The 24,216-nt window shown below is 36.2% G+C and overlaps 2 protein-coding genes across 9 annotated transcripts in view; one reads left to right on the forward strand and one right to left on the reverse strand.

Moving 5' to 3' along the window:
• Positions 1–3,691, forward strand: part of HEXB (hexosaminidase subunit beta) — a 56,287-nt gene extending 52,596 nt beyond the window's left edge. The window contains exon 13 of one of the 4 annotated variants that reach the window (XM_060295896.2): positions 1,750–3,691. Coding sequence is in view for 3 of the 4 variants with exons in the window: in XM_060295892.2 (XP_060151875.1) it covers positions 1,239–1,374 (136 nt within the window). In the remaining variant the exon portion in view is untranslated. Of the gene's footprint in view, positions 1–1,238; positions 1,692–1,749 lie in introns of those variants that run through there. The other 3 variants (XM_060295894.2, XM_060295892.2, XM_060295891.2) reach the window with 3 other exon arrangements.
• Positions 1–24,216, reverse strand: part of GFM2 (GTP dependent ribosome recycling factor mitochondrial 2) — a 48,631-nt gene that overhangs the window by 12,762 nt on the left and 11,653 nt on the right. For 4 of the 5 annotated variants that reach the window (XR_009563388.2, XM_030845751.3, XM_030845770.3 and 1 more), the window contains 12 exons: positions 21,236–21,361; positions 20,423–20,511; positions 15,760–15,848; positions 14,154–14,214; positions 13,700–13,879; positions 12,051–12,131; positions 10,946–11,094; positions 9,361–9,501; positions 9,178–9,277; positions 8,277–8,466; positions 6,323–6,399; positions 3,734–3,872 (listed from right to left, as the gene is read on the reverse strand). Coding sequence is in view for 4 of the 5 variants with exons in the window: in XM_030845751.3 (XP_030701611.1) it covers positions 3,734–3,872; positions 6,323–6,399; positions 8,277–8,466; positions 9,178–9,277; positions 9,361–9,501; positions 10,946–11,094; positions 12,051–12,131; positions 13,700–13,879; positions 14,154–14,214; positions 15,760–15,848; positions 20,423–20,511; positions 21,236–21,361 (1,422 nt within the window). In the remaining variant the exon portion in view is untranslated. Of the gene's footprint in view, positions 1–3,733; positions 3,873–6,322; positions 6,400–8,276; positions 8,467–9,177; positions 9,278–9,360; positions 9,502–10,945; positions 11,095–12,050; positions 12,132–13,699; positions 13,880–14,153; positions 14,215–15,759; positions 15,849–20,422; positions 20,512–21,235; positions 21,362–23,554; positions 23,716–24,216 lie in introns of those variants that run through there. The other variant, XM_030845789.3, reaches the window with a different exon arrangement.

The following is a 24,216-nucleotide window of genomic DNA, read 5'->3' on the forward strand; positions in this document are numbered from 1 at the left end:
AGTGGTTATATAATTTACACTCCCACCAGAAGTTTTTGTAAAACTTTCCATTGCAACTTTCCATAAAACATCTCACCAACACTTGGCATTGTCAGATTTGCATTCTTGCCAATTTTGTTGGTATAAAATGCCATCTTGTCCTTTTAACTTGCATGATCCTAATCATTACTGAGACTGAGAATCTTTTATTTTCACAGGCCTTTGGGGTATCCTCGTTTGTGAAATGTCTGTTCAATCTTTTTTGCTCACTTTTCTACTTGGTTGGTTGTCATGTTTTTAATGATCTTTTGAAGTTCTTTATATATATTCTGGATACTGATCTGTCAGTTTTATATGAGGCAAATATCTTCTCTCAGCTTTTGGCTTGTCTTTTTGCTTTCTTTATAGTATATTTGAATAAATTCTTAATTTCAATAATATCAACTTTAGTAATCTTTTAGTTCATAGTTTCAACCTTATCTGGTTAGTAAAACAATTCTATATTGTCTTCCAAAAATTCGAAGGTTTCCCTTTCATAAAGTTTTGGGGTTTTCTTTCTTTTTTTTTTCTTTTTTGCATATATTAGCATTTATTCTCTTTATTCTTTTGTGCTCAAAGAGAGATTTCCAACTCTTCTTTCATATTTAGGCTTTTAAATTCACCTGGAATTGACTTTTGTATACAGTATGAGGTATGAATCTAAATCTTTTTCCATATGAATAATTATCCCAGGCCCCTTTATTGAATATCAGTCCACCCCTTCTCACTGAGCTGCAATATCACTGATGTAAATCCAATTTCCACATAGATATGAGTCTGTTTCTAGGCTTTCTGGTTTGTTCCACTGGTATATTTGTCTATTCTTAGCTTGATTTGTGTCATAATGACTATGGCTTTATAATAAGTATTAATGTCTGATACAGTTCTTTGGGTAGAACTGGTATGTTCATGGTATTTAGTCTTCTTATCTATGAATGGTTTTCCATTTAACTTAGGTCTTTTTTAATGTCTGTACATTTTGATAATTTTCTAGATGTACACAAATGTAATCTGCTCCTCCTCAGTGACGTGATCATTAGTGATCTGACTGTCCAGTCAGGGTGTGGTCTGATTGCTGCAGCATCTGGTTACTAGTTTTCACCTTGTAACTAATAAGCAATCTAGAGCGAGACACTTGAAGACCATGCAAATATGCTGCTCAACAATGTACTCAATATTAAGCATTCACCATATTACAAGATGACGATTTCTTATTCCAGCCCTCCTCCTCAACATCTAACAGTCAGCATTTGGCACTTCAGTGTAAGGAAGAAGAGTCTCTTCTTGTTGATCTATCATCAGTATGGACTCATGAGTTCCAACTTTTTCTCAGTGGTCTATGATTATTGTTCGTAATTATTTTGGAGTTCAAATTAACCCAGATTTAGCCAGTGGAGCCTCTTCGGGTTAGTTCCTGTGTCCTTATGACACATCCCCATTATTTTTTTGAGTATTTCCTTTCTTTCTCAGATAACATGATGTTCTGTTGCTTGCTTATTTTTGATAGTCTCCTATTTCTTACTAATACTTTCTATCCCCTTTCTTATTTCTTCAAAACTAATACTTATTTTATACTCAGCATATGATAATTCTAGTATCAGAAGCCTTTGCTGGTCTGCCTATGATGTTTATTGTTCCTGCTGCCTTTTTTGCTCCTTGTGCCTTTGCTCAAGGTTTTATGATTAAAAATAAATAAATAATTTTTTTTTTTTTTGCGCGGGGGCTTCCCAGGTGGCAGTGGGGGTAAGAATCCGCTTGCCAATGCAGGGGACATGGGTTCAAGCCCTGGTCAGGGAAGATCCCACATGCCGCGGAGCAACTAAGCCCATGTGCCACAACTACTGAGCCCTCGAGCCACAACTACTGAGTCCTCAAGCCACAACTACTGAGCCCACATGCCACAACTACTGAAGCTCATGCACCTAGAGCCCATGCTCCGCAACAAAGAGAAGCCACAGCAATGAGAAGCCCGCGCACTGCAACGAAGAGTAGCCCCCACTCGCTGCAACTAGAGAAAGCCCGCACGCAGCAACGAAGACCCAACAGAGCTAAAAATAAATAAATAGGTAAATTTATTAAAAAAAACTTTTTTCAATTGTGAGTTCATATTCCTTTGTGGGATTTTCTTTGAGGCCTGGATTGAGGATACATTTATCTAAAGAGGCCCTACATTTGTTTTCTCCAGGTTCCTTGGTATATTACCAATCCATAAGCATTTTACACTAAATTCTTCTCTGTTTGGAGTTTTTCAGGTCACACTGGTTCTATGAATTTAGGCTGAAAATGCTATCAGAAGCCTACAGTTACAAATTCTCAGAAATTTTGCCCCTTTGCCCCACAGTCAGTCAGACAAGTTTCCTTGTCCTCTTCTTTTATGGAGAAGATTTTCCTCATTACTTCCATGAGGATGTGGCCCTCAAGTTCTAGGTTAGACATTACCACAGATTTCTCCAAGATAGCTAGTGGCTTAGGTGCTGGCTTATTTTCCAAGATTCCTGCTCCAGTTTCCTTTTTGGCCTCTAGAAATTTCCATTACATTCTAACCATCTCAGACATTAATTTAAAAGATGTTATTTATATTTTCCCAGAATTTTTGGTTTTTCCAGATATAAAGTCCAGAAAGAGAAGTCATCGTGTCATTTGCCCCTATATCCTGCTTGTTTAATTTTTCAAGTTTCAATGAAAAATAACCACCTGGCCTTTTTACAAATCGCTGAGTTGCTTATAAGTTCCTAGTTATCCTAAACATATCTCTTCTATATTTTTTCACAAACCTGCCCATGTTTTCTCCTTGGCGGGGGGGGGGATAGGAATGATTGTCATGTTCTTTTGTTTAAGGGAACCAAATTGAAATTATCATATGTAGAAAAATCATGAATTCTTACATTTTGGGACAGAAATATAAAAAGTACACTTTCTTAAGAATACCATCAGCACAGGATTACCATACTTATTAAATAGTGGAAATTATTTTCCACTCTATTTTTGGTTTTTTTCTTTTTAAATTTTAAAATTTTATGTCTTATTTTATTGAGATATAATTGACATACAGCACTGCCGGAGTTTAAGGTACACAACATGATTTAAGTTACACAGATCATGAAACGATTACCACAGAAAGTTTAGTGAACATCCATCATCTCATCTAGACACAACATTAAAGAAATAGAAAAAAAATTTTTTCTTTGTGATAAGAACTCTTAGGATTTACTCTCTTAACTTCCATTTATAACATACAGCAGTATTAATCATCTTTATCATATCATATATCATATCACTAGTACTTATTTATCTTATAACTGGAAGTTTGACTACCTTCACCTAATTCTACCTTCCCCACCCAACATTTCCACTCACTTTATGGAGTAAAACTGACACACCAACTTCAAATTGTTATACTCCTTCTGGTAGTGAGGACTGGGATGAGCTGTCTACTTCAATGGCTGATCCCACTGCATACCTGCTTGATGAGTGGCTCAGCCAATATATGTAATAAATGAGTTGTAATGAAATAGAGCTGTGTCTAAAACAAACAAATGCTAAAAAACAAGAAAACACACACATAAAACCTGTCCCCACTGATGGAAGACACTAGTGACTATGAACCCTGCCTTATGCAACTAAACTAAGAGATTCAGAAAACAGGTCCTGGAGAAAAAGAGAGCAATAGAACCAGCGAATTCTAAATGCTGTGAATTCGAAATGTATTTTTTACCTGTGGCACGAACTGAATTTAGGATGGTCTCTCGGTATGCCACCTGGAGGGGCCCTAGATAGGTTTCCAGTCCATATTCCCTCTTGATTCGGTCATGAATTATCTCAATATGTAACTCCCCCATGCCACAAAGGATAGTCTGGTTAAAAGAGGAAGAAAACAAAGATCAAGGAAAAAATTAAGTTTATCACAAAATACTAATAAAGGTATATCAATATATTTTATTTTTCATTACTTACAAAATGAATTTCTTCCGTAATTTTTTTTGGCTCCTACATCAAAACACTGCTTTTAACTTTTCTGATTGAAATAATAAATCAATTAAAAGTGAATCACTAGGCCAATCTCTTATTCTTTGATAGCTGAATTATCAGCTGGGTAAGTGGTATCTAACTAGAACCACACTTCCCAACCACAAAGGTAAGTTCTGGCCAGTGAAATATAAGCATAAATGATGTTGGTAACTTCTGGGTTATGTCTTTAAGGGTAAATAAAGCCCTTCTCTTAATGAAGATATAGACAACCGTCTTGAAATGTGAATGAGGGCAACATCTTGTGAATGGGGGGAATAATCCCTCCCCCAAACACTGCCAACCACATGGCTATTTCCAACCATCCTGGGCACCTTACAGTTTTGTGGGCAGTTGAAACTTCCAAAGTAGCTTGGAACTTTACGTGACAGAGAAACTGACTTTTATCTTCTTTGAACCAATGTTATTTTGGGTCCTTGTTAGAACAAATTTGCGTCAAAACCAATCAAAACATGTTTTTGTTTTCAGAAAGCAACAATGGTTATTCCTGAAGAAGGTCTTTGTGTATGAGAGAATATAGTGCAAGGAATCCACATTTGCCCTATTTTATTCATATACCATCTGTGTAGTAAGGCATTAACTTTACCCTAAAGAGAGATCTGGCCCTTGCCTTCAGCTACTGGGAAGTTATCTCTAGGCCAAGATGCTGCCTGATAGAAATGTCTTTGCTTGTCTGGGGCCTTTGTCCACCAGATAGTCTAACAATGTGATTTATGATGTGGCTTTGGAATAGCTGTACCCATTTACAACCTAGAGAGTAAAGGTAGTAGCCCAAACCTACAGGAGGCACTAGAGATTAAATGTCAACCACATAGACAGTATGTGATTATGCCCTAATAAAAACTCTGGGCATGGAAGGCCTGGGTGAGCTTCCCTGACTGACAATACTCTATGCCAGGAGGATGAAGAAAAGCCTTGCATTTAGAACCTCTCAGACTTTGCCCTAGGTGTCTCTTCCTTTGGCTGGTTCTGATTTGTTTCCTCTCACTATAATAAAACTATAATTGTAAGGAACAACAACAAAAAACTATTTGGTGTATGAGGGCTATACTTTAATATAAAGTTAAAGACGTAATTATTTGGAAAAAAGCCAGTTGTAGAATAATACAAATAGAATGACTTCTTATATATCTGTACATATATATTTGGAAACATAAATACTGTGTTTTATAACATTGCACAGCAGAAAAATGGATGTTTGGAAAAGTGTGAAAGGCTATTCACCAAGTTTTCACAGTGATTACCTATGTAGAAAAGGATAGAGAGACTGAAAGGGAGACTTTAATTCTTTACTTTGTACACTTGAATGTTATTTGCTATTTAAAAAAAAATATGTACTGGCATTTTTTAAATAAAAAGTTTCTGTTTTAATTGCTGTTGTAGCCTTCAGAATCAATTAAACTAAATTGCTACCTCATTTAGCTGGCATTTGGGAAAATAAAGTACTCCATATTTTTCAGATTAACTAAATCAGTTTATCCTTTTTAAAGGCAAATTTATAATTTTTTAAGGAAATGGTTTTCTAGAATTTTATATAAACTCTACCCTGCCCCCCTAAAAAGAAGATGCAGAATGAATATGTGTTCTTCTACTGTATTATATAATATACAGCACAGTCCTGTACCTACTTTAGGTCTCTATTTCCTCCCACATTGTTAGGCTGTAATCTATCACTTCTCACCCATTTTAGGTGTGTTATCATCATTAAAAGTATACCTAGGGCTTCCCTGGTGGCGCAGTGGTTGGGAGTCCGCCTGCCGATGCGGGGGATGCGGGTTCGTGCCCCGGTTCGGGAGGATCCAGCGTGCCGCGGAGCGACTAGGCCCGTGAGCCATGGCCGCTGGGCCTGTGCGTCTGGAGCCTGTGCTCCGCAGTGGGAGAGGCCACAGCGGTGAGAGGCCCGCGTACCGCAAAAAAAAAAAAAGTATACCTATGCATCCTCCCTTTAGAAAGCTGCTTCTATAAGTTTTAGCATAAGAGCCTTAAGGTTTTGTCTTGGGGTTGAACTTTATTTCAAAATTTCACAAAAGGCTGTCTTCTGGAAGGTAGAAACGTTGGGAAGTAGTTTATATAAGTAAGGTATAATCATACTGAGGAATTAGGAGAATTTAGCTTGACAGTCAAAATATAATCAGAAATTTATGAGAACCAAAAAAGGCTTTCTCTTTCAGGGGCATAGACCAATCAATGTTTTGGATGTATGCACTTAAACACTCTCTCTCACACACACAGATGTTTTTATTGAAAGATTCTGGGGATTAAATAATAATATGCATACTTGTCCAGAGTCAGGATCTAGCTTCACTTTCAAACTGGGATCTTCACGCTGAAGGCATTTCAATGCATGATCCAAATCTAGAGGATAAACAATAACTGTTATCTTTATGTTTCATTTTTTTGATAAGGTACTATACATTCTAGTGGGAAAATAGATGAACAAGCAAATTTTGAAAAAGAAAATTTCAAACAGCCAGAAATGTTCTGTAGAGAATAAAACAAGGTGATGAGATAGTGATGGGAGGTTACTTGAGATTGAGTGACCTGGGAAGACCTGTCCAGGATGATTTAGATAAAGACACAAACCAAAAAGAATGACATCGCAAGTAAAATCCTGAAGAAAAAGAATTCCAGATAGAGGAAATGGCTGTGCAAGGAATGGCTTCTACTGGAGAAACAAGAAGGCTAGTGTAGCTGGATATTGGTGGACAAAAGGAAGAGTAGCATCAGATGAGGCAGGAGATGTGTGACAGGGAGCACACCATGTAAGGAATTGAAGGCCATGATGAAGAGTTTGGATGTGCACTGGGAAGCCACTGAAGGGTTTAAATGGGACAGTAACATCATCTGATTATGTTCTGCAAAGGTTAAGGAACTGACAAAAAAAGCAAAAAAGACTTTAGAAACACATACAATAATAAGAAACTGGCAAAAGGAAGCTAAATTACATCATGAATAAAGAGATACTAATGTGATCACTCTATGATGAATTATCACACCAAGGAGGAAGTAAGAATACAGCTGACCCTTGCACAACATGGGTCTGATGTGGGTCTGCTTATACGTGGATGCAGAATCGGAGGACCTAAGTATAGGGAGGGCTGACTGTAAGTTATACTGGGATTTTCAACTGTGTGGAGGGCTGGGGCCCCAACCCTCCTCTTGTTCAAGGGTCAACTGTATGTTATTTGCATTAAATATGCCATCTAAAGTAAAGAGATACTTTGATACAATCAATTAACTGATATGCACATGCTCCCTCTTTAGACCTGCACTGTCCAAATGGTAGCCACAACCCATCTGTACAAAATATTACTAGTCTGAATTAATGTTAGCTGGAAGTGTAAAATTCATACCAGGTTTCAAAGACTTCACGTGGAAAAGAAAAAAGAAAGTAAAGTATCTCAATAATTTTTATATTATGTTGAAATGATAATATTTTGATATACTGAGTTAAGTAAAATACATTACTAAATTAATTTTGCCATTTTAACTTTCTTTAAATGTAGCTATAAGGAAATTTTAAGAAGCGGGATGGAAAGACTGGAGCTTGGGTGCCTGATGACGTGTGGAGTTATCCTTGACCCCCTGGGAGAAAGAAGTGAACTTTGGTCATTAAAGCAACTGCTATTTGGGGGTTTTATGCTCTATGTAAGCAAATCTAACAAGAAATGTTATAGCTGGAATCATGAGCTTTACTATATACTATACTAAGGAGTTTGGGTTTCTGCTATAAGTAATGAGAAGCCACTGAAGTATTCTGAGCCAATATGCTAAAGAACAAACTACTTATCACTCAAAAAGGTCAAATGACATTAAACATACTATATAAATATCTTCACTGAGTTCTAAAAGTTAAGCCAGAAAACAAGGAAAAGTTGATTTTTATAAATGGTGATGGGAAACTGAATCGGTTATGAATTGGTTACCATCTAATCTAATACACTGGAAGGGCAGTCCTGAGGTCAATTACTTAGAATCCCATAGATAGCACCACAAGAACAGAATAAGGAAAAATATGGTAAGAGAAAAATGGCAAAGCTGAAAGAAAAAAAATGAAGAGTTTGTAAAAATCAAAACAAATTAAAAAACTAGACCAATCGTAAGAAATACTTACCAATAAATGCTCATAAAGTTGAACTCAGTGACATAAGAAACCTTTTGAGGTTAAAATGTAACTATTTTATCTAAATTATCAGAGCACTAATTAATTGATGCACCAAGATTATTTGTACCTGGCTGCTTAGCCACTGATGGAGGTTCTATGGTACAGAAGAAAACAGGTTCTGGAATCTCCACCCCAGCCAACAAAAGCCTCTCTGCTTCATCGTTTTGTCTATGCTTCTTTTCTCCCTCCCTTTCCGCTCGACGACATGCAGCTAAAGCACTGGACTTGGATGAGACAATGGTGTCACCAGTGGCAGTCTGCAAGCAAAGAAGATGCCTTGGGACAAAATAGGCTATTGGCAAGCACTCAGCTTCCACCAAGGACCACGAAAACCAAAGAAAAATTTTAAGGTAGCACTTCCTCTTCATCAGAACTTAAAAGAGACACAAATTCATTAAGCTCATTATAACTCTGCATTGGTAAAGCTAATTTAAGTTGTAGAAGAATTCTGTCCAAAATATTGCTGTAATAAGTTCTAACAATAAAACATTCATACACACAAAAAATACATTTAAAACTCATTTGGTAAAACAAATTCATCTTTGAACAAGAGACAAAAGAATGAAAGAGACAAAAATCCTTGCCCTTACAGAGCCTTCATTGGCAAAATATCTTCACTTTTTAACCTGATCAGTTATAAAGTTAGATTTAATTGTCTGCAATAATCAAGATAGGAAAAAAACGATGAAAATAACATTATTTTACATAAACTTAAAACATAAGTATATATCCATAGTGTGTGTATTTTACTTGGATTTGAACTTTATATGAATACAATCCATTCTGTAATTTACTTTTCTTTCTATTAAATGTTTGAGATTCAACCATGTTGATGAATATACTACAATATTCATTATTCCACTACTGATAGCTTTTGGATTGTCTATGGGCTTCTGCTATTACAAAATACCTACTTTTAATTAAACATTTAATCTGTTATTTCCTAGAGAAAAGATTTGGTCACTTACGTGTTTAAGCCCAACAGTCAAAGCAATGTTACCAGCAGTCAGTGAAGGGATTTCCACATGCTGGTCAGCAAATGGCAAAAGCAGACGACTTATTCTCTCCCTGTAAAACCATGATTTATATTAGTAAAAGTATATTTAAAGAAATGAGTGAAGTTTTAGAAAATAACCTAGGCTTCTACTTACGTGCAGTTTCCATTAATATTATGGATGGCCAATTGGCGTTTTATCATGCCTGAGTAAATGCGCAAAAATACCAGTGGGCCTCGTTGCTTGTCATGGAGAACTTTAAATGCCAGGGCACATAAGTCACCCTTATACCACTGCCTATAAAATTAAGGAGAAGTTCCAGAAAAGCCACTTTAAAATACACTTCCTATATATCTATACAGATCAGATCAGAATCACTGCATAAACCTAACCTTGATGTCCTCAAAAGATTCCTCATATATTCTGGTTTAGCTACCAAGGCCAATTAAATAATGTATTATGTACCTCTCTTCCTCCACCGGACTAAATTATTCATTGGAGATCTTACCATTAATTCCTCAAAACCAGAAACAATGGATTCTCTTCCAAATATTACCTCTATTAGCAAATAATTCTTGCCTAGATTTCCCTCCTCAAAAAATATACCTAGGAACATCACACCACTTCTTAAAACCCCATACAGGGTAAACAAATAGGTACTTTCCAATTATTGCTTTCACTCTCTCCTCCCACTTTTCTTCAGCTGCATAGCCATATAAATCTACACTATAAACTTGAACTTGTTTACACAGCGAACACTTACAGAATGATGTCCTTAAATTGGAGTTCATTACTAGGTTTCAGAAAGTGTGAATCCCTCTCAAATTGCCAAACTTTGCACACAGGTTCATTTTTCTGAGGAAATATGGAAATATTTCTCCATATTTTCATTAGTTTCAAAGGAGTTCATGATTCAAAGTAGGTTAGACACTTCTATTATTGAATTTCTCTAATCTTATTCCTGTTCCCTCCAAATTTTAATTTTATTTAACAAATCCTTATATAGAGAGTTGATCATATACTAGGCACTGTTTTATGTGCTTTATAAATATTAGCTCATTTGATTCTTGTAACAATCCTATGAGATAAGTCCTATTCTCTGCATCTTATAGATGAGAGGTTAAAGCAACTTGGAAGACCTGAGATTTAAATCCAGGCAGTACACAGTCTATGGTCATCTCACATCACCATAATGCCTCTCCAGTTGAGAGATATGGAAAGTGACTCAGGTCCTAGTTAATAGGATCAAAGTTCACCTCTGTTTGCCATTTGGCACAAAACTCACTGAGATTTTAGAGGATTTATTACGAAGGACAAAGCTGTTAGTGACAAGAGGAAAAAAACAATGGACCTTTCCTTACAGTTACAAAATATTATGAAAAATCTTGAAATCCAGAATAAATATAAATGTATCTATAGAATATTTATCAAACATCCCCAGTATACTACTTTTATTTTTTTTAACTAAGATGGCAGGGTCAACACTTATACTTTTACACAGCAAAAAAGCCATAAATTCTTATTTAGCTCCATCTGTAAACACAGCAGGTTACAAGAGATGATGACAAATATCCCTTTCAAGTAAAAATTACTATGGCTCTATATTATATTGTTTAGAATAATATTCTTCACCAATGTTATTCAAAAACTGTGATTCAACTACTCTCTGTGAAACATGACCTATCTGTCTACCTGTCTTTTCAAGGCTATACGATTTTAATCTATGCACTTGCATACTTACAGAAATTCATAGTTGCGTTCTTCAGGTGAAGGCAAGTACATAGTAATAGCATCTAACAAGGGCTGGACCCCTTTGTTTTTCAGGGCACTTCCACAAAGCACAGGCACTGCTGTCTGAGCCAGTGTTACTCTGTGTACTGCAGTTTGTAGCTGTAAAGCAGAGATATAAATGTTTTATGTGTAGTATTCTGGTCTCGACCAAAATATCCCAGAATTAGATGCCTTCCCTAACCAACCACGTAAAATAAAATCCAAAGGAAAATGAGGTATCAAAGTAGAAACAATTTTTAAAAGACCTCAAAAACCAAGAAAAGCTTAGGTGTGCTTGCAAGCTATTGATAAGAGAAACGGTGGGTTAATTTTAGATTGTAAGCTCTTTGAAAACAGAAATCATGTTATGTGACTATAGGGCACAATAAACATCACATTTAAGCATTCAAATACTAAACAAGAAAAAAATTCAAACTTACAGCTTTTCATTCAAAAGAAAAGAAATAATTTTTTCCACCTCTAACTTCAAATGGCTCAAAATTAATCTACAGATCTTGTGTTTTTCTTTACTTCTTTTCATGAAAAATAACCAAGTGAATTTGCTGGGCTCATCTTGGAGCCCACTTAAAACACTACCACTTAAAAAACTTTTCATGGGGGAAGGTTCCTGGCAGAAAAAATAAAAAACGCCTTGAATAAATCTGTCATAATTCAAATACTACCAGTATTTTACTGGCCTATTCTCTGGTTTAATATATTTCAAAAGAAAACCAAAAAAAGGGAAGACCTGGAATAAGTTTCCACTAACAATTAAAACAGATTCAGAAAAAATGTTCTGAGAAAAATGACCATTATAGTATCCAAAAGACCAGTAGATCAAAAAAAAACTTCTATCTGTGATTTCCCTAATACTACTTAGTGAAATGATCACAATGAAGGGAAAAGGCTGCAGTAAATGAACAATGTCTTCTAATTTTTAACAGTGTTCTCCTAATTTTTAAGTCTGCATTTTCTAATGATATGCAAAGTTGAAAAAAAAACCCACCTACAATAGAGTAATCAAACCACATCCAATTAGTAAAACTTGGTCAAAGTAAATGAATAATAAAATTTACCTTTTCAGCCGGTAGCAAATCAAAATTCTCACTAAATTCTCCTAAAACCAAGTCAGCAAATTCATCATCCAAATCTGCAACCTATAAAGAAAGGCTTTAGTTCTGTAACTTGCATTCATCATCACAACTATCAACTTAAGTCTATACACCATAAATATTCATTACCCAAATATTTCAAGACAGCTACATGATCTAACTTATCCAGACCAAGGAACTCTTCACATCTTCTAAAGAGATAAAGAGTTTTTCTTTCAAAGGAAAGGAGATTGAAAATTGAAGATACGCTCTCATGAGTTTCCTAAACTCATGGGAAGCCAGAGCCAGACAGAGCACCTCAATGAAGTGTGCTACCTACTCAGTGCTCAAAAGAAATAAAAAGTCCACAGCTGATAGCCAATGATAATATATACAATGAATTGCTGTTTTTAAATAGATTTGGGGGGGGGTCTTAGTTCATAAAAAAAAGTTTCATTTGGTAATCCTCTAATATTTTGAATGTTCACCAGATCTCCAAGACATTCAAAGTAAAATGACTGAACTTGTTTATAATCCTTCACTGAGGGAATAAATTTAAGTTGAGGAGGTAGTGGTATAATTTCAATAATAAAAATCTAATTATCTAATTCATGTTCATTTCATAATCATCTGTGCTTATATGACAGGAGAATTCAACTGACAATAAAATTAACAAAAGAGTTTCAAAAGTTTATAATAGTAAAAGGGAGCAAAACATTCAACCTTGGTGAGAAAAACACATTTTTAACAGCTAACTATAGTAGAAATGTACCCAATCATCTTTCCAAAAAGCAGCAAATATGATGATTAAGTATAGCTTCTGGAATCAAACTGTCTGGAAATGGCTCCACTACTTACAAACTTGTTCAAAAAAACTTTGGTCAAGTTACATCACCTCTCTTTGTCTTGGTTACTCATGGAGATAATACTAGTACTTATCCTATGGTGATACTGGGAAGTTTAAATAACCAATTCCAATTATGCTTCCAGAATATATAGTAAGTATATAATAAGCATTGTTTTCATCGCTGTTCACCTTTAGAACACAGGAAGGTGATTCTAGTCCACACTAATCTTATTCTCTAATTCAAAAAAAATTTTTTAACTTTGATAAAATATAACAAACATAAAAGTACCACCTTAACCATTTCTAAGTGAATAATTAGGAAGTAGTAAGTATATTCCACACCGTTGTAAAACTAATCTCTAGAACTTTTTCATGTCACAAAACTAAAACTCTATACCCATGAAACAACTCTTCCTCATTCTCCCCTCCCCACAGCTCCTGGTAACTACCATTCTACTTCCTGTCTCTATAAAGTTGAGGACTCTAAATACTTCATGTATCTGTAAACTATGAAGTAAAGCAAATGAAAGATAAACACTGCAATCAAGATAGTGGTGATGGTGGGGTAGATGATTAGTGGAATGGAGAGAGAAGAGCAGGGAGTAGCACAGGGAGATTCAAGAGTATTGCTAATATTCTATTTCTTAAGCTGGGTGGTGATTACACTGGTGTGCACTGTATTATACTTTACATATTCCATATGTAATTTTAGATGAAATTTCACAATAAATATTTTTTAAAGTTTCTAAATATTTACGCAATTTTAAGCTCAAAGTATTTATTTTACTTGTTCAATTAAGGCATTCCTTGCTTCCGTTATCTCCTTCAGCAATTCAGGATCACTCATTTCCAAGAGGGGTTTTCTCTCAAAGTCTTTTCCATCATCTGAATTGGGATTCCAAAGAAGTTTTTCTTTACTTACTACATCCACCACTCCTTTGAAAGTTTTGCCTTCACCAATTGGTAACTATAAGTCAGAGTGAGATTAACATTTTATTAAATGATCATTAGAACTCAATTAGAATTGCACTGGTGATAGAATTTATCTTTCCTCACTCCCCCCCAAATGTCTCTTATCATTATTGCCATAATCTATACCTATTTTTATTTATATCCTAACTTCTTCCAAAAGGATTTGCGAAAGCTTCAAAAATGTATATAATATGCCACAATAAAATACGTTGATGAGGAAACTGAGAAGGATCTGTTCATATTAATAAACCAAATATTAATCAACCAACCTGTAAAAGCAAAGGCTTTGCCTTCAACTTCTCTCTGATGCTTTCAACTGCATAGTTAAAACTGTAGAAAGTAAAATCATTTAAAATGTTAAGATACTTAAAACAGGATTTAAGAATGTACTCTAAAATTATAACCCTCAATTGTTCCTAACGTTTACCATTTAACAGTTTTCCACAGGACAACATCTTGTCTAATCTTTTAACATTAATTTCAGATAATAGTGACTGAGTATCTACCATAATTCTGCCACACAGGTATTTAGGGTATTATTATTGTGAGCTTCATTTAACTAAAGTTTGAGGTTAAGTGACTTGATCAAGGTCACACATAATAAACTGGAGTTAAGATTCAAATGCAAGATTTGTGATTACAAGTCAAAGATTCTTTCTTCTAACAACTATGTTTGTTATCACATGACTACCCACTTTCTTCCAAGAGCCAGCCTAATTTTTCTACACTTTTATCTTAGGCATTGTTCGTATCATATGCTATGCTGTTCACTTCTGTGCTAACACTAGGGATGGCTACCTATGGAACACATGACACATCTTTGGCACGTGGGCTGATTCATACACACATGCAGATCATTCTGGTCCCAATGTCTTTAAGAAGCAGCCTAGTATCCAGTCATCTCCCTCCCCATCATCACAGGTGCTGTCAGTCAGTATAGGCAGTATTTCCCTCAACCTCAAGGAACTCCAAACAGAACAGGGTCAGAACCTAAGCCTAGCACATTTTGAAGGTTGCTGTGCTTTTACTATCAAGACAAAAGTCCTCTAAACCAGCAGCTTTAGAATTACTGTAGAGAGTTACAGAAATACAAAGCATACTGTGTGATATCAGGAGAGACACGGTTTATGTTTTTTTATTGCCGCTCTCATACCACAGATCAGGATCTCTCCCTTTCACATTTCCCCAGTATCCGTTGATTCTTTTTTTTTTTTCGTTGATTCTTAATTCTTGCCCTTTCACATTTTCTCCAAATCCTTCATCATTCTTGATTGTCTGGATTCTGTTCTCAGAACAACGTATCCATTTTGGATTACCACTCTGTAAGTCTGCAGTATTACCACTACATCTCAGCATTAACTCTTTTGCCCTATATGCAGGTCTCAAAACATCTACATTCTCCTCTCCTAGTTTCCTTTCATTGAGAGCATTTTACCCATTAGCTAAAGAAAATCGGGGACAAGGAAGAACATCATTCTCTGAAGCAACTACAAGAAACAATTCTCTTCCCTCCCCCATTAGCAATGACAGGGAGCACCGTAACATTCAGCAATACACGGACTCGACCATACAGCTCTAAACAGAAGCAATGGATTCAGCAAGACATCACTCTGTCAGGAGCCTAGAAATCAGGATAAAGCCTCTCTACATGAGAATCAGAATGATTCATCATCTATCAGCTCTCTATTAATCCCACATTGTTACTTTACCTATGAATCAACTGCTCTGAAATTTTTTTTAAATGGGATTGAATTGGGATTCCATGGAATATTTATACCTTATAGGGAACAGCTGTTTATAAATTTAAGTTATAGTGCATTAAAAGCTCAAATCATATTCTTACTTTGATAAGCCAAAGAAACACACGTTAAATACCTTGCTCCAATTTTGTCCATCTTGTTTAAAAAACAGATTCGAGGTATCTTGTGTTTATCAGCTTGCCTCCATACTGTAAGAGTTTGTGCCTAGAGCAAAAATAAGGAAAAAAACCCATATTTGACAAAAATAACTATGTTACTACACATGGAATAAGCATACCTAAGACTATTATAACATAGAATAAGGCCCTATTCTAGCATAGAATTAGCGCCATTGCACACATACCTCTGGACCCACTCTTATGCTATCAGATTAAAACAGTTAAGAAAATGATCAAGCATGACTGAAGATTATGCTTCAAACTGAGAATACTTTGGGTGAACTAGGTTGCAACACAAAGGGAATTAACAACTGGGAAGTACTGGGAGTCACAGAAAGAGGACTTAACGAAGAATTACAAGACCTACTTTTTGTTTGGCTTCACCTTACTTAGTAACGTCACACAATACTGAACTCATCAGTTTTCTGATCTGTGAAATATGGACTTTTGCCTTAATTAATTCAGACAGTTGTGATGTAAAAAGAATAGGAATGTACTATAAAATGCTAGTATGATAAAAATCGTGTATTTTTACTGTGAATTTTGAATGTTCATATAAACTGAAAAGGATTTAAGGGGGGAAAAGGAAGCCAATACCTGTATTTCTAAGTTACAATTCTCATATGCTTTTCTATTTGGCTTTCTGGTTGTTGTTAAACAAGTAATTTTTAATATTTGGCTTCTTTTAATTCCACTTTCTGTACATGTTAAATATAAACAGTTTGCCTAGTACAGTCTAATAGCCCTGAAGCAGAGCATTAAAAGCCTAATGTGCTGACACTGTTAAAACAGAAGCCAGTTTGTCATTTGTTTTATTAGGTAAAATTGATATACAATAAAATACAGTTGACCCTTGAACAATATAGGGATTAGGGGCGCCAACCTCTGCAAAGTCAAAAACCACTTATAACTTTACAGTTCGCCTTCCCTATGTGCTATTCCGCAACTGTGGATTCAACTAACCACGGATTATATAGTTCTGAAGCCTGTATTTAGAGGAAAAAATCCACATATAAGTGAACCCATGAAGTTTAAACCCATGTTGTTCGAGGGTCAATACAGATTTTCAGTTTATAGTTCAATGAATTTTAATAAATGCATATACTTGTATAACTATTACCCCAATAAAGAGAAAGAACATATAGAACATTAGAGATTTTTATGTCCCTCTCCCCATAGCAACCTGTTCTGATTTCTGCCACCATAGATTCATTCTGCCTATTATTGAACCTCATATAAATAGCATAGCTTCTTTCACCCAACATAATGTTTCTGACATTCATTCATGTTGTTGGGCATACTGGTTCAGTTTTACTGCTAAATTCCTTTGTATAAATGTACCAGTTTTTCTATCCACATGTGGATGTGCACTTGTGTTGTTTCTAATTTGGGACTATTATGAATTTAGCTGCTATAAACATTCTGAACAAATCTTTGGTGAACAAATGTTTTCATTCCCTTGGATAAAGATGGAGGAGTAGAACTGCTGGGTTATAGGACAAGTGTATATTTACCTTTATAAGAAACTGCCAAATAGTCTTCCAAAATGGTTATAATATTTTACAGTCCACCAACAATGTATAAGAGTTCCAGTTACTCCACATCCTCAACCACGATTTGCTATCATTCTTTTTAATTGTAGCCATTCTTGTGGGTATGAAATGGTCTCTTCGTAATTTTAATTTGCATTTCCCTAATGACCAATGAGACTGAGCATCTTTTCATGTGCTCACTGGTCATTCACATGTCTTCTTTGGTAAAGTACCCATTCAAGTCCTTTGTCTTTTTTTTTAATTGGGTTGTTAGTTTTTATTATTGATATGCAGTTCTTCATATATTCTGGATACAAGTCTTTGGTCATACACATGTACTGTGAAAATTTCAGCACATACTCCCTACGACAATAATATTCTCTACATAATCGACTATTATTGCACTCTGGAAGTTTAACATTCATATAATATTTTATCTAACATTATAAATTTTCTCACAGTTTAAGGTTTGCCTTTTTTTTTTAAGTTTCATGCACATAATTTTGAAGAGGTCCAATTAATCAACTTGTTTTTGTTTTATGCTTCTTGTGTCTTCTCCAAGAAATTGTTACCTACCACTCCCTCCACCCATGCCAAAGTTGTTAAGATAATACTTTATTTTCCCTCTAGAAGGTATATGGATTTAGCTTAACACTATGATCCACTCCAAACTAATTTTTATGTGGGGGTGGGGGGATATATACTATAAATTTCCCAAGAACTAAACATATTAAAAAATAAAACAACAATTCCCATCACCCCACCTGCCAGCTAAAAGTCCATCTACTGTTTTAGCAAACAGTAGCCGCCTGTATCACAAATTCAGAAACTTCCTATTACAGCATATTTCAATCTTGTAAATAATGCAATCTGAATGATTAAGTGTCGAATTTATGTAAAGAAGTTATAATGACAGGAAGGATGCAACCATTAGGAAATGAAATGACTCTAAGAAATAGAAATAATAGGTGTATAATCAACCTCAGACATCAGTGTCAGGCTTTATATCAAGCAAATATCACTGTCTGTCAGGGGTCCGCAATAACTATTATTTCCCCTCGAACTAGTACAATAAGTATCCACTTAGTCTTCACCTAGATTCACCAAATATTAACATGTTACACTTGCCTTTTTTCTCTCTCTATAAAACATTATGTGTCTGGTGGCTGGGAAAATGTGCCACTTGGAACTACTATAAAGAGCATGATTAACTGATGGTTCCAACTGTTACCCTTCTAGATCTACCACCATGTACTCTCAAGGCGCACCTTCTTGGGGGCTGTTTCCAGCTAATGACTGAGCTCAGCAGAAGGACAAATGGAGGCCCATTCCCACAAGACATGGGTTCCTCTAACAGGTAACATTAGCTTGAGGACTCCCCATGAGCGAAGCCAAACGCTTTTGGAACTGTACTATGGCCTGAGACTCTTCCTGCCTAATCCCCCATCCTTCCCCCTCTCCTTCAAAGGTGTCAGCCTGCCCTGTGGTCTGAACGCCCTCTCCCACTTCCCTCTTTTCTCCCTTACTCTTCGCAGGTACTTCCCCCCCCGATGAATCTCCTATACATCTAATCCCATCTTGGCATCTACTGATCAAAGTACCCAAACTAACACCATGTGTGTATGTGTGGGTGGATGGGAGCTGAACCATGAGAGCAAGTTGTAGACACCATGAGACTTTAATCCTAAATACTTCAGCATGCATTTCCTAAGAATAAGGACATTTTCCTACATAATGAATTTCAAAGACCACATTCAGGAAAATTTAAGTTGACACAATACTTTAATATATATATATTACATATTCAAATTTCTGATTTTCCCAGTGATGTGCTTTGTAACTTTTTCTTTTTGATCCAGGATTCAGCCAAAAAGGATATATTACGTTTAGCTTTCTTGTCTCTTTAGAATCCTTTAATCTAGAACAATTCCACAGCTTCCCCCCAACCCCAATTGTTCATTTTCCTTATGTTAAAACATTTTTTTTTGAATTTCTGAAAAGTCCTGGCCAGTTGTTTTGCAGAATGTCTTTCAATTTAGATTTGTTTGTTTTCTCATGATTTGGGCCGAACATTTTTGCCAGGAATACAACATAGGTAATGTTGTATCCTTCTTAGTGCATCATATCAGGAGGCCCATGGTGTCAATTTGTCCCATTTTGGGGGATATTGATTTTGATCCCTTAATTAAGGTATCGCTTTTAGTAATTTTAAGATTAGAAGAACTAATGTGGGTTCTATATTCAAGATAAAGCCAATCTTGAGATTATAAAACAAATGGAGTACCAGCTAAAGAGAGCATAACTGACCCCAGTAGCAACAATTTTATTATAAACCCACTTTCAGGATTTATTCACGGAGTTATATATTAAGTTTTGGGAGAAAATCCTTCATGGGTCGCTCACATTTCTGCATGTTTTGTCAGGAGAGGCACTGACTGACTGCCTTTATTCTGGACTATCTTTTCAAAAATGTTTGTATAGCGAACAGTTTAGAAAGATATTGTATTTCCCTTCAGAGCAAAAGGTAGGTTGGCTTACAACCCTGGAAGATAATGTATTCCTTCAGAGCAAAGAGCAGGCACTTTTACTGCCCATTATAAAATACTTGCATTCTCTAAGCACAGGGTTCCACTGCAGCTGTCACCTGACTTCCCTTTGTCACCCTATGGGAATTAGGGCTTGAGGAACCAACACAAGGAAATGCTGATACTCTGGATATTGCTATTTTGGAGATTAATAAAGTCCTTCATCCCTGACTCAGAAATCTTGTGTCTTCTGCCAGAATCCATAAAACTATGGCAGACGAACTTGTTAGCTTTAAAGTAAGAATCTCAGCCTCTTCACAGTTCTCAAAACTTTCATATTTCCTACAGAAAAGCAAACTTTACTTTCCCTTTTACTATGAAGTATATTATATGAGATCATATATAGATCATATCTCAATATTCAATTCCAAATTCCTTTAACCATAATTGGATTTATATGAGCTTACCAAATAAAGGGTTATAGTTAAATCAATCTGATGCATTCTACTTTTTTAAAAAATCATGCTGTTCTATCTTCACTTTACTTTGACAATATTTTTTACCTCTACACCAGCAGAGGCATCAAACACAGCCACTGCACCATCTAACACTCTTAGGCAGCGCTCAACTTCCAAGGTAAAGTCCACATGACCTAAGAAAAGGATGAGAAATGTAACACCTAAAATGTTTAAACCATCACCACCACCACCACCACGTGATCCAGCAATCCCAGTTTGGGTACATACCCAGAATAATTGAAAGGATAATCTCAAAGAGATATTTACGCCCCCATGTTCAGAACAGCACTATTCACAATAGCCAAGAGGCAGAAGCAACCCAAATACCCATCAATGGATGAAGTGTGTGTGTGTGTGTGTGTGTGTAAAATTTTGTATATATACAAAATGTGTTACTTATGGGCAATGGAATACTATGCAACCTTAAAAAGGAAGGAAATCCTGTCACAGGCTACAACATGGATGAATCCTGAAAAATTTTGCTAAGTGAAATAAGGCAGTCACAAAAGGACAAATAGAGTACGATTCTACTTATAAGAGGTATCTAAAGAAGTCAATCTCATAGATCTACAAAGTAGAATGGTGGTTACCAGGATTCAGGGGAGAGGACAAAGAAGAAAAGTCATTTTATGGGTATAGAGTTTCAGTTCAACAAAATGAAAAAGTTCTGGAGATCTATTTCACAATAATGCGAACATACTTAACACTACTGAACTGTACACTTAAAAATGGTTAAGACAGTAAATTTTATGATATATATATATTTTTTTTACCACAATTAAAAAAAACCCACACATACACAAACAGAAAAGCCTCAAAATAATGCAGCACCTCTGCATTGCTGAAACAGCACTATACCTGGTGTATCAATTAGATTGATTCTATACCCCTTCCAATCGAATGTAACAGCAGCTGACTGAATAGTTATGCCTCGTTCTCGCTCTTGAGCCATGAAATCTGTCACCGTGTCTCCATCATCAACATCTAACCAGGAAAAAAATGACATAGTTAGGCTTAAAAGTATATTTTATAGGTCTTTGATATCTACCTGACATAGTTTCAGAAAAACTGTTCATAAATATTTGGTTTAATATTTAGAGCCCTTAATCATTCTCTAAATAAATCGTCATTCTAGAAAAAGATTTTTCAGCAGATGAGTAATTTTTCCATAAAAATAATCTTTCTGTAATAACTAAGATTAAAATCTTCTAATATTTTAATTTTACTGAACCATATACTTCTTCCATTTTTTTTCTAGTTTAACTTTCATTATCCCGTCCTTATCTGACGTTCCTCACACCTGATCCCTTGACAGGAGGCAGAGTAATGCCCTAAGAGCAGACAGACCAAATTTAAATCCCAACTTTATCACTTCTCTACAATCTTGAGCAAGTTACTTAACCTAGTTTTTAAAATATGGCTAATAAAGCCAACCTTGCTGGACTGTTATAAGAATGAAATGAGACTATATATATAAAGTACCTAGCTCAGTAAATGGTAGCTACATGGAATAAGGTAGAGACAAAATTCCTCCAAAGTTAAATCATCTCTTACAAACCTTTCTCATTACTTAATTCTCCTTTTAGGATTTATTTATACAAACATAAAGTCTTCTGTAGTATAAAGTCATGGATAAAATTTATCCTGACTACCAAAAAGGTCACTCAAATTACTCTGCAGGGCTTCCCTGGTGGCGCAGTGGTTGAGAGTCCGCCTGCCGATGCAGGGGACACGGGTTCATGCCCCGGTCTGGGAAGATCCCACATGCCACGGAGCGGCTGGGCCCGTGAGCCATGGCCGCTGAGCCTGTGTTTCCGGAGCCTGTGCTCCGCAACGGGAGAGGCCACACAGTGAGAGGCCCGTGTACCGCAAAAAAAAAAAAAAAATTACTCTGCAGTAAAATTCTTGGATTATGCATTTTACTCTTACTCTTATTCAGTAAAAGAAATGACAAAGAGCTGATCTTTACCAATCAAAATTCAAGTTATCATGGCCTTATACTACCACTGCTTATGTCAGCATTAAACCTCTAAAATGCTAGTTACTCCATATCATTTTTGTGTGTGTATACGTGTGTATAAATATACATACACACACAAATGCACCAACAGAGGGGAAAACAGCAAGAAAAATGTATCTGTTAGCAACTCCAAATATCAGTGTTAAAGAATTGCAGCAGTATTGCCAGTTATTCACAATATAACTAACCGAGAAAACAAACATCATTAAGAAGACAAAGACCGGGGCTTCACTGGTGGCGCAGTGGTTGAGGGTCTGCCTGCCGATGCAGGGGACACGGGTTCGTGCCCCGGTCCGGGAAGACCCCACATGCCGCGGAGCGGCTGGGCCTGTGAGCCATGGCCGCTGAGCCTGCGCATCCGGAGCCTGTGCTCCGCAACGGGAGAGGCCACAACAGTGAGAGGCCCGCGTACCACCAAAAAAAAAAAAAAAAAGAAGACAAAGACCAAATAACTAACCAGAGGTTCTAAATAAGGCAGTAAGTTTCTAAGACACTCAAAAAATAAAAATTTGCACAAAGATAAAGATCTTTATTTCCTATTATTATTTTTTAAACATATAAATTATTTATTTATTTATTGGCTGTGTTGGGTCTTTGTAGCTGCGCGTGGGCTTTCTCTAGTTGCGGTGAGCGGGGGCTACTCTTTGTTGTGGTGCACAGACTTCTAATAGAAGTCCTCCTATTATTTCTTTATGATGACACATATGGCTAATAAAATCAACCTTGGATCAACAAATTCTGCCACAATTTGGATAGTTTCTAGGCCTCTGGCCTGAACCAGAAAAGAACTTCAAAACATATCTAGTTTATGTGTGTGTGTGTGTGTGTGTGTGTGTGTGTGTGTGTGTGTGTGTACACATGTGCGTATATATATGTATCTAATATATATATATATATATATATATATTCCTAGAGTAGTCAGATTCATAGAAAAAGAAAGTATAAGGGTGGTTTCCAGGGGCTGGGCAGAGGGGGCAATAGGGAGTTGTTGTTCGACGGGCATATAGTTTGGGCTTTGCAAGATGAAAAAGTTCTGTAGAATAGTTGCAAACAATGTGAATATACTCAACACTATTGAACTGTACACTTAGAAATGGTTAAGATGGTAAATTTTATGTTGTGTGTTTTTTTACCACAATTAAAAAATAACTGTTTACTTGAAAATTGCCTGCGTCCACCTCATCTGGACCCTCGACTCAAGGATACACTCGGGGGGCTTCCCTGGTGGTGCAGTGGTTGACAGTCCGCCTGCCGATGCAGGGGACGCGGGTTCGTGCCCCAGTCCGGGAAGATCCCACATGCCGCAGAGGGGCTGGGCCCGTGAGCCATGGCCGCTGGGCCTGCGCGTCCGGAGCCTGTGCTCTGCAGCGGGAGAGGCCACAACAGTGAGAGGCCCGCGTACCTCAAAAAATAAAAATAAAAAAATAAAAAAATAAAAAGGATACACTCAGGGAATATGAGGGAAGGATTCTAATCAGACTCGTGATACAAAAGAGGAAGCCTAACAATGTTCAGTGTTTTGCTGTCTGTTATTTCCCCATTTACACAGCAATAAATTCTATGAGAAATTCATGTGCTTATACATTTAGGAACCTATCATCATGAAGATTCTAATCGTGAGTGGTTTTCTCCTCTATAAACATTAAGTCTCAGCCAATTCCAAGGGTCTAGAGAAATAGGTCTCAATAGAGCACATTTCAAAATCACTGTGGAGCGTTTGAAAAAGACATTAATTTCCACTTCTGGTATTCTGGACCTGATGACCTCCATGTCACATTTCAAAACAAACTGTTTCACCAGAGATAAAGAAAGGCACTTC

The sequence above is a fragment of the Globicephala melas genome, chromosome 3 (assembly GCF_963455315.2).
Source record: "Globicephala melas chromosome 3, mGloMel1.2, whole genome shotgun sequence".
NCBI classification, from domain to species: domain Eukaryota; kingdom Metazoa; phylum Chordata; class Mammalia; order Artiodactyla; family Delphinidae; genus Globicephala; species Globicephala melas.